Source organism: Salvelinus alpinus, chromosome 1, assembly GCF_045679555.1.
Source record: "Salvelinus alpinus chromosome 1, SLU_Salpinus.1, whole genome shotgun sequence".
Classification (NCBI taxonomy): domain Eukaryota; kingdom Metazoa; phylum Chordata; class Actinopteri; order Salmoniformes; family Salmonidae; genus Salvelinus; species Salvelinus alpinus.
The window spans coordinates 19,281,006-19,292,722 of record NC_092086.1 but is presented as its reverse complement, the minus strand read 5'-3'; the positions used below and the strand labels follow the sequence as shown (position 1 = coordinate 19,292,722).

General features: G+C 42.8%; 1 protein-coding gene across 1 annotated transcript in view; it reads left to right on the top strand.

Annotated features, from left to right (window-relative positions):
• The window catches only part of LOC139570960 (zinc finger protein 271-like), a 10,767-nt gene extending 3,061 nt beyond the window's left edge, over positions 1–7,706 (top strand). The window contains exons 2-3 of the mRNA XM_071393338.1: positions 4,110–4,287; positions 4,690–7,706. Of these exons, the coding sequence (XP_071249439.1) occupies positions 4,110–4,287; positions 4,690–6,584 (2,073 nt within the window). The 3' untranslated portion in view covers positions 6,585–7,706. The remainder of the gene's footprint in view (positions 1–4,109; positions 4,288–4,689) is intronic.
• Positions 7,707–11,717: the final 4,011 nt, after the last annotated feature.

The following is an 11,717-nucleotide window of genomic DNA, read 5'->3' as shown; positions in this document are numbered from 1 at the left end:
TAGCATTCCAGAGAGACATCAGGGATTGCAACGTGCTCTGCTTCACGGAAACATGGCTAACTCAAGAGACGCTAACGGAGTCGGTGCAGCCAGCTGGTTTCTTCATGCATCGCGCCGACAGAAACAAACATCTTTCCGGTAAGAAGAGGGGCGGGGGGGTATGCCTTATGATTAACGAGACGTGGTGTGATCATCATAACAACACACAGGAACTCAAGTCATTCTGTTCACCTGATCTAGAACTCCTCACAATCAAATGTCGACCGCATTATCTACCAAGGGAATTCTCTTCAATCATAATCACAGCCGTATATATTCCCCCCCAAGCAGACACATCGATGGCCCTGAACGAACTTTATCTGACTCTTTGTAAACTGGAAACCACACACCCTGAGGCTGCATTCATCGTAGCTGGGGATTTTAACAAGGCTAATCTAAAAACAAAACTCCCTAAATTCTATCAGCATATCGATTGTGCTACCAGGGCTGGAAAAACCCTAGATCATTGTTATACTAATTTCCGCGACGCATATAAGGCCCTCCCCCGCCCCCCTTTCGGAAAAGCTGACCACGACTCCATTTTGTTGATTCCAGCCTACAAACAGAAACTCAAACAACAAGCTCCCGCGCTCAGGTCTGTTCAACGCTGGTCCGACCAATCTGAATCCACGCTTCAAGACTGCTTCGATCACGCGGATTGGAATATGTTCCGCATTGCGTCCAACAACAATATTGACGAATATGCTGATTCGGTGAGCGAGTTCATTAGGAAGTGCATTGACGATGTCGTACCCACAGCAACGATTAAAACATTCCCAAACCAGAAACCGTGGATTGACGGCAGCATTCGCGTGAAACTGAAAGCGCGAACCACTGCTTTTAACCAGGGCAAGGTGACCGGAAGCATGACCGAATACAAACAGTGTAGCTATTCTCTCCGCAAGGCAATCAAACAGGCTAAGTCCCAGTACAGAGACAAAATCGAGTCGCAATTCAACAGCTCAGACACAAGAGGTATGTGGCAGGGTCTACAGTCAATCACGGATTACAAAAAGAAAACCAGCCCCGTCGCGGACCAGGATGTCTTGCTCCCAGACAGGCTAAACAACTTTTTTGCCCGCTTTGAGGACAATACAGTGCCACTGACACGGCCCCCTACCAAAACCTGCGGGCTCTCCTTCACTGCAGCCGAGGTGAGTAAAACATTTAAACGTGTTAACCCTCGCAAGGCTGCAGGCCCAGACGGCATTCCCAGCCGCGTCCTCAGAGCATGCGCAGACCAGCTGGCTGGTGTGTTTACGGACATATTCAATCAATCCTTATCCCAGTCTGCTGTTCCCACATGCTTCAAGAGGGCCACCATTGTTCCTGTTCCCAAGAAAGCTAAGGTAACTGAGCTAAACGACTACCGCCCCGTAGCACTCACTTCCGTCATCATGAAGTGCTTTGAGAGACTAGTCAAGGACCATATCACCTCCACCCTACCGGACACCCTAGACCCACTCCAATTTGCTTACCGACCCAATAGGTCCACAGACAACGCAATCGCAACCACACTGCACACTGCCCTAACCCATCTGGACAAGAGGAATACCCATGTGAGAATGCTGTTCATCGATTACAGCTCAGCATTTAACACCATAGTACCCTCCAAACTCGTCATCAAGCTCGAGACCCTGGGTCTCGACCCCGCCCTGTGCAACTGGGTCCTGGACTTCCTGACGGGCCGCCCCCAGGTGGTGAGGGTAGGTAACAACATCTCCACCCCGCTGATCCTCAACACTGGGGCCCCACAAGGGTGCGTTCTGAGCCCTCTCCTGTACTCCCTGTTCACCCACGACTGCGTGGCCATGCACGCCTCCAACTCAATCATCAAGTTTGCGGATGACACTACAGTGGTAGGCTTGATTACCAACAACGACGAGACGGCCTACAGGGAGGAGGTGAGGGCCCTCGGAGTGTGGTGTCAGGAAAATAACCTCACACTCAACGTCAACAAAACAAAGGAGATGATTGTGGACTTCAGGAAACAGCAGAGGGAGCACCCCCCTATCCACATCGACGGGTCAGTAGTGGAGAAGGTGGAAAGTTTTAAGTTCCTCGGTGTACACATCACGGACAAACTGAATTGGTCCACCCACACAGACAGCGTTGTGAAGAAGGCGCAGCAGCGCCTCTTCAACCTCAGGAGGCTGAAGAAATTCGGCTTGTCACCAAAAGCACTCACAAACTTCTACAGATGCACAATCGAGAGCATCCTGTCGGGCTGTATCACCGCCTGGTACGGCAACTGCTCCGCCCACAACCGTAAGGCTCTCCAGAGGGTAGTGAGGTCTGCAGAACGCATCACCGGGGGCAAACTACCTGCCCTCCAGGACACCTACACCACCCGATGTCACAGGAAGGCCATAAAGATCATCAAGGACAACAACCACCCAAGCCACTGCCTGTTCACCCCGCTATCATCCAGAAGGCGAGGTCAGTACAGGTGCATCAAAGCAGGGACCGAGAGACTGAAAAACAGCTTCTATCTCAAGGCCATCAGACTGTTAAACAGCCACCACTAACATTTAGCGGCCGCTGCCAACATACTGACTCAACTCCAGCCACTTTAAAAATGGGAATTGATGGAAATTATGTAAAAATGTACCACTAGCCACTTTAAACAATGCCACTTAATATAATGTTTACATACCCTACATTACCCATCTCATATGTATATACTGTACTCTATATCATCTACTGCATCTTGCCATCTTTATGTAATACATGTACCACTAGCCACTTTAAACTATGCCACTTTATGTTTACATACCCTACAGTACTCATCTCATATGTATATACCGTACTCTATACCATCTACTGCATCTTGCCATGCCGTTCTGTACCACCACTCATTCATATATCTTTATGTACATATTCTTTATCCCTTTACACTTGTGTGTGTGTATAAGGTAGTAGTTGTGGAATTGTTAGGTTAGATTACTTGTTGGTTATTACTGCATTGTCGGAACTAGAAGCACAAGCATTTCGCTACACTCGCATTAACATCTGCTAACCATGTGTATGTGACTAATAAAATTTGATTTGATTTGATTTGATTTTAGCTAGTGTTGCAAAAGCCAATTGCATTGCATGCATTGTAAGCTAGCATCATGGCAATTTGCCCAACGTTTTGTGTTGGTTTTGAACTGATGTAGTTAGCTAGCTAGCTATGTTTAGTGGATAAATGTAGGACTGGCATTTGGGAGTAAATTAGCTATCATGAGCTTCCTTATGTGTCTAGGTCAGCTGTTGTCTGGCTTTACCTGCCGAATGGCTTTGTTATATGTGTATCAAACCTCCCATAAACAAATATAGCTAGCTACCTTTCTTTGCCCGTTCATTAGCTAGCTAGCTTTCAGCTGACTGGTGTTACCTAGCTAGCTACAGAGGCTAGCTGCTGGACGTTGGGCAAATAAGCAAATTTTAGCTAATAGTAACTGTATTGTTGCTGACCCGTTTGAATATAACTCGGAGATCCGGCTGAAAAGATGTCAGAAATGCTACAAAAAAGGAGCTCGTCGTTGGTTGCTAATGGACGACAATGTGCACGTGGAAGTGAGAATCTGGTGGAAGTGAGAATCTGTTGGAGCTACAAACTTAGTCAATACGATGTTTTTTCAATCAAATGGTCACTTTATGGTAGCTACAGTGCATTTGGAAAGTATTCCGACCCTCTTCACTTTTTTCCCACATTTTGTTACGTTACAGCCTTATTCTAAAATTAATTTAATGTTTATTGACTCATCAATCAACACACTATACCCCATAATGACAAAGTGAAAACAGGTTTTTGACATTTTTGCAAATGTATAAAAAATAAATATACTTTATTTAGTATTCTGACCCTTTACTCAGTACTTTGAAGCACCTTTGGCAGCGATTACAGCGTCGAGTCTTGGGTATGACACTACAAGCTTGGCACACCTGTATTTGGAGTTATGCAAGTCCCTGGCTAAAAATATCTTGGTCAACCGAGAGTAGTCTGTTTTTAGTCTGTTTTTTAGTCTGTAATCAAATGTTTGGTCTAATGATATTTTATGTACTTTACTTCCTGTGGTCACCAGGACAGAGCTAGTCCCTCCACCATGCCGGGGTCCCCTGGTCACAACTCTCCTGGTAGCGCCTTACTGCTGGGTCTGAAGAGGGTGTCTGTGCGGCTGGTCGACTGCAGGAAATCACCAGGGCAGAGTGGAACTGTGAGAGAAGGACACGAGGAGGGAGATGGAGTTTTGATTTCATCAAGTAAGAACAATGGGGGGGTGGATGAGACTACAATCTGCTTCTGTAACTTCTGTTAATTGTTTGATAAACAATATACACTCAGTGGCCAGTAAATTGTCAATCCAGTTTCGTGAACGGAGGAGCGTGTTCCTAATAAACTGGCCATAGAGTGTATTTATTGAAGAGGGAGGCAGGTAGCCTAGTGGTTAATGCCAGTAATCGCAAGGTTGCTGGTTTGAATCTCTGAGCCAACTAGGTAAAACCATCTGTCTGTGCTCTTGAGCAAGGTACTTAACCCTGATTGCTCCTGTAAGTCGCTCTGGATAAGAGCGTCTGCTAAATAACAAATCATTTTCACAAAAATAATACTATTTATGGACCTTTATTTCCAAAACCTAGTTATTCAATGTCTTTGTTTCACAGGGGACACACACCGTTGTTCTCTCAGTGGAAGGGGCTTATCATCTGGGGAGCCTCAACAACATCCTGTTGCTGACGAGACAGAGAAGAGTGTCTCCAGATCAGAACATCTCAAGAAACACCAGCAGGGACGTACAGGGAAGAAACATCACCACTGCTGCTCTGACTGTGGGAAGAGTTTCACAAGCCAGAGTGGCTTCATTATTCACTGTGATCAGTGTGGGAAGAGTTTTGCTGCATCTAACACCTTCAAATCTAATGTAAGAATTCATACAGGGGAGAAGCCTTACCTCTGTCTTGATTGTGGGAAAAGCTTTGTTAGTGCAGGAGCCTTAACCATACACCAGCGTGTACACACTGGAGAGAAGCCTTATAGCTGTGATCAGTGTGGAAAGAGCTTCAATCAGTCAAGCCACCTGACTACACACCAGCGAACACACACTGGCGAGAAGCCTTATAGCTGTGATCAGTGTGGAAAGAGCTTCAATCAGTCATGCAGCCTGACTACACACCAGCGAACACACACTGGCGAGAAGCCTTATAGCTGTGATCAGTGTGGAAAGAGCTTCAATAATTCAGGCCACCTGACTACACACCAGCGAACACACACTGGCGAGAAGCCTTATAGCTGTGATCAGTGTGGGAAGAGCTTTGCTGTATCAGATAGACTAACTAGACACCAGCGAATACACACAGGAGAGAAGCCTTATAGCTGTGGTCAGTGTGGAAAGAGCTTTGCTGTAGTTTTCTCCCTGACTGCACACCAGCGACTACACACTGGAGAAAAGCCTTACAGCTGTGGTCAGTGTGGGAAGAGCTTTGCTGTAGCTTTCACCCTGACTGCACACCAGCGACTACACACTGGAGAAAAGCCTTACAGCTGTGGTCAGTGTGGGAAGAGCTTTGCTGTAGCTTTCACCCTGACTACACACCAGCGACTACACACTGGAGAGAAACCTTATAGTTGTGATCAGTGTGGGAAGAGCTTTGCTGTAGCTTCCACCCTGACTACACACCAGCGACTACACACTGGAGAGAAGCCTTATAGTTGTGATCAGTGTGGGAAGAGCTTTGCTGTAGCTTCCAACCTGACTACACACCAGCGAACACACACTGGAGAGAAGCCTTATAGCTGTGATCATTGTGGGAAGAGCTTTGCTCAATCAGAAAAACTAACTAGACACCAGCGAACACACACTGGAGAGAAGCCTTATAGCTGTGATCAGTGTGGGAAGAGCTTTGCTCAATTAGATAACCTGAATTCACACCAGCAAACACACACTAGAGAGAAGCCTTATAGCTGTGATCAGTGTGGGAAGATCTTTGCTCGATCAGAAAAACTAACTAGACACCAGCGCATACACACTGGAGAGAAGCCTTATAGCTGTGATCAGTGTGGGAAGAGCTTTGCTGCAGGTTCCACCCTGACTAGACACCACCGAACACACACTGGAGAGAAGCCTTATAGTTGTGATCAGTGTGGGAAGAGCTTTGCTGTATCAGAAAAACTAACTATACACCAGCGGATACACACAGGAGAGAAGCCTTATAGCTGTGGTCAGTGTGGGAAGAGCTATGCTCAATTAGATAACCTGAATTCACACCAGCAAACACACACTAGAGAGAAGCCTTATAGCTGTGATCAGTGTGGGAAGAGCTTTGCTCGATCAGAAAAACTAACTAGACACCAGCGCAAACACACTGGAGAGAAGCCTTATATCTGTGGTCAGTGTGGGAAGAGCTTTGCTGCAGGTTCCACCCTGACTAGACACCAGCGACTACACACTGGAGAGAAACCTTATAGCTCTGATAAGTGTGGGAAGAGCTTTAATCAGTCAGGGACCCTGAAATCACACAAGCTAACACACACTGGAGAGAAAGAAGCCTTATTCCTGTGATCAGTGTGGGAATTGTTTCAGTCAGTTATGGATCCTTTATTCACACCAGTGAACACACACTGGAGAAGGAACCTTATGTCTGTCTAGGTGGGAAGAGCTTTGTTTATTTAGGGCCAATGAGAAACAAACAGAAAGCACAAACTTGCTGTATTTCATCTCCCTCCCTTCTGGCACCGGTTCCAGATCCCTAAATAAAGGATCAGTAGAAAACATCCAGTGAACAGTCATATCCATCTCCCATTCTTAAACAGTTGCCTCAGTCTGATCACCATGGTAACCTCTGGAGCATAATATGCAGCTCTGATCTGGGATCAGGTCTCCCCTGTGTCTATGTAATATCACACATTGATCTAAATGGATAAATGTTATCATAGGAAATGTTATAGGGAACCTGTGTGTGTGTGTGTGGGAGGGATGTTGATAATTGTATCTTCTTTCATATACTCATGATACTATTATTATTAAATGTCATTATGTAGAATAATGTTTCAACAATAGGTGTATATTCATGTATTCAATTGATCAATACATTCAACATTCAAAATGTTGAATTGTTGTCGTAATAACCTTTTCCACTTAATGTAATAAGTTATTGGTATCAGGTAACAACTTTTTTTAATGAATAATGTAATAACTTAAACCGATCATGTAATAACACCTAAACCAATGTTTAATGTGTTACTTCACCAATGTTAATGCACATACCACCTTCCACCAATTACAAACCCACACACACAAACCTATGCAGTTGTACTCTTACACAAACAAGCACGCAGTTATAGACACATGCATTGATTTAATTAATTTAAATGAACTATTAATCGGTAGTTCTTATAGTCAATGAGACAGGGGGTTCGGTCAGGCAAGAGGAAGGAGGATTGGGAAACTGCAAATAACAATAAGCTGAACTCCGTCTAGCAGAAACATCTTTGGTATTAGCAACTATTCATTATTAGTTTATATTGTATTAAAGTTAAGGGATGTCACCCTGGGCGGGGTGAACCATAGTAGGGGATACAAAGAGAAAACACCATCTTGAGAACTGAGTGTCTTGTTTGTAAATTGCTGTATGTGTGAACTCCGGGTTGCAAATCTTATTAAACAAACTAACCTCTGATCAAAGAAGTTTCCTGTGGTCACTTGTATGAACATATACAGAAAGTGTAAGGAATTTCTGCCCTGTTATCATTATTTCTATTCATTACGGAATAGTAGGCTGATAAATAGACAAATCAGTTGGAGTCGTGCATCTATAACAATTGTTTGCAGACCGTCATAATACCAAAGAAGAAGAAGACCCCTTCCTTCACAACAGCTCTGCTCCGTGAAGCGCAGCAAGTATGAATGTCCTGACTTCTGCCAAGGTTGCATCGCTGTAAATGCTGTATGGCCACTGCAGATGTCAGATTGAACATACATCGGACTTTACTGTTTCACCGCAAGGATGGCGCAGCGCTAATCAGTATTTATTTACGAGGACACTTACTGGGCCTCAGCCAATAAAAAATATGTGGACGCTCGAAGAGAACTTTGTCAGAGAAGAAGAGGCAGAGAGGGGCCCAACTCGAGTGAAAATCTGTCGCCTTTCTTCCTTCCTTCTCTAACCAAGATGTTTTTGTTGTTTCTATAAATACCTTAGATTTGTGATTTTAGATTTTATTTGCAAATATAAAAACAATACAACCACACGTGGACATAATGCATTTACTATCATTCATGATGATTCTAAAACAGTGAAACATGTAATGTACAGTTTAAATAGATTCATGATATAATACATAAGTATTTTCTAGCATAATGACTCCCTAAACCGCCTCACCCACTTGAAGAGAAGTCTTGATGACTATGTACAGTAGGTGGCGGCACCTCTTAAACACCACAGATGAAGCTGAAAAGCATCAACAGGAAGTACTTTGTTACCATCCTCTATCTAGTTTTCAATCCAAATACATTTCACAGGCTTTTGCAGCATGTTTCTAATGTAAGATTAGTCTACATGAGACGTTCATTTGTCACAAATTAAATCGAGTTTTGATATTTATAAAGTTGTGGTCGAGCTTTTCTTGATCTGAACGTTGTGACAAAGAAAGTAACTGTAGCGTACACATTTAGTGTCGTTTTTATTTTATTTTTTAAAGAATACAGTAACGTCAGCTTCCACGATGGATCGGGTAAGTTTGGTTGACTTTTATTAATAGTATACCTATTGTGGTGTATAAAATGTATAGGTCCAGTTTTCACGTGTGATCTTCCACATCCATGAGTTCGATTTGAACAGCAGGACAAAAGAAACCATGGTGGTAATTTCAGCCAAGTAGCCTACTAGCTCATCGCACACAGATTGATGATACAAGGCAATGCGCAACCAGCAGCAGGTCAAGTCAGAACCAGGGAGAAATAATTAGGCATCGGCAACACCAGTGATGTATATAAACCCTGGATTGCTGATGCTATATATTGGCCATTGAGGCTTTGAAGCCACCGGTTAACCTTCTATTTTCTGAACACTTCACTTTGTTTCTCCAGATGTCAGTTTGACCACACACACCGTTTACACACTAATTTGTGGCGCCCAAATAAAAAAAGGCAGTTGAAAATAGGTAATTCTTGTTGCTAGGCTACCAGTTATGGTGCTTTTAGCTTGTGTTTTCCCGGGTCTTTATGCAGAGGTAATACAACAATGAATCAAAGAATGATATGGAGTTAATATTAGTCAAATTATTGAGCATGTTCTCAGCGCAAATAAGCATCAGAAATGGTCCTTATTTAGCATATCAAGATCCTGATGTAGACCTCAGTCAAGAGCATATGCATTGTATGTGCTGAGAAAATATACCATGTAGGCCTACTGTCAGTATTTGTCATCATATTGAGAAAATAAGATGTCCTCATAGGCCTATCTCATGATATAGAATGAGTCAATATCTGGCCATACCATGTATGATATCAGGAGGGAATCCAGAAATTATTTGAATAAAATAATGAATTTCATATTTGTCTAATTATTGAGCCTTTGCTGAAAACTCAGAAATTCTCCTTATTTTCAGCATATCAAGATTAATATATGGAGCTCAAACAAGAGAAGCTTCATGTCTTGAATGTGCTGAGGAAACACAGATATGCAATGTATACAGTCAGTATTGATCAACATGAAGAGAGAAAATAGGGTGTCACACCTCAGGAAATTGAATGATTCCATATCCGGCCATAGGAAATGTCCATGTGTGATATTCAGAGTAATCCCAATATCATATATGTCTAAAATAAAAAAAATTGATATATCATTTTTTACATTTGAACTTGAAAAAACATTGGAACAAAGACATCTGGATTCAGAATTTATGTTGCAAATTCTAGACGTTGTTACATATAGCGACAGATATGACACTATTGAGCAAAGACAGGTGTACATTAGACCACAAGAGGAGAAGGCGACTCTTGAGTGCATTTGCCATTCTGGAAAGAACAGGAAACCAAAGATTAGCAGACATAAGTGAATGGCCACAGGCTGGAGGGAACAGGAAACCAATAATTAGCAGACATAAGTGAATGGCCACAGGCTGGAGGGAACAGGAAACCAATAATTAACAGACATAATGGCCACAGGCTGGAGGGAACAGGAAACCAATAATTAACAGACATAAGTGAATGGCCACAGGCTGGAGGGAACAGGAAACCAATAATTAGCAGACATAAGTGGATGGCCACAGGCTGGAGGGAACAGGAAACCAATAATTAACAGACATAAGTGAATGGCCACAGGCTGGAGGGAACAGGAAACCAATAATTAACAGACATAAGTGAATGGCCACAGGCTGGAGGGAACAGGAAACCAATAATTAACAGACATAAGTGAATGGCCACAGGCTGGAGGGAACAGGAAACCAATAATTAACAGACATAAGTGAATGGCCACAGGCTGGAGGGAACAGGAAACCAATAATTAACAGACATAAGTGAATGGCCACAGGCTGGAGGGAACAGGAAACCAATAATTAACAGACATAAGTGAATGGCCACAGGCTGGAGGGAACAGGAAACCAATAATTAACAGACATAAGTGAATGGCCACAGGCTGGAGGGAACAGGAAACCAATAATTAACAGACATAATGGCCACAGGCTGGAGGGAACAGGAAACCAATAATTAACAGACATAATGGCCACAGGCTGGAGGGAACAGGAAACCAATAATTAACAGACATAATGGCCACAGGCTGGAGGGAACAGGAAACCAATAATTAACAGACATAATGGCCACAGGCTGGAGGGAACAGGAAACCAATAATTAACAGACATAATGGCCACAGGCTGGAGGGAACAGGAAACCAATAATTAACAGACATAATGGCCACAGGCTGGAGGGAACAGGAAACCAATAATTAACAGACATAATGGCCACAGGCTGGAGGGAACAGGAAACCAATAATTAACAGACATAATGGCCACAGGCTGGAGGGAACAGGAAACCAATAATTAACAGACATAATGGCCAAAGCCATAAAATGCATAAATGCTTAGGCTAAGGACTTCCCTCACTTCCCATTGAAAGCCAAGGAAAATGGTTGTCATTGAATTAAAGGTTGTGTACCTTAAGGTCATATAACTCAGCCATTGATACTAAACAAAGAAATCCCCATGTACAATAGAGGCTTATCTTCCTTGTGCCTTTTACAGCTTGCCTCTAGCCTAAAAGTGTTGCAGTTGTGCATCCTATAGATTTATATAATCAGGGTTTCGGGACCGCGGTAAAGTTGGTTTTATATTCGGGCATTCAACAGACATTCGCCAAAAGCCATTTAAAGCGGTATAAATCAATAACTAATTCACCGTTTGTCACAGAATCATCAAACTAGATATGATTTATTCTACAAATGTCAAGCATACACAAACACAACCTTTGTTTTGAGGAATAATTCCACTTTTGATTTGATAGAAATACATAAAATCTCAAATATATATATATATTAAAGATGAAGAATTCAATAACTAATTCAGTGATTGTCGCAGAAAAAAGTGAAAAATATGCATTTATTTGCAATAACTTTAAAGAAATGTTAATTTCAAGTGCAATTTGTTCTATATGAAGTCAGACAATGTTTACAATCTTAAATTGTATGCCAAATCAATGTTT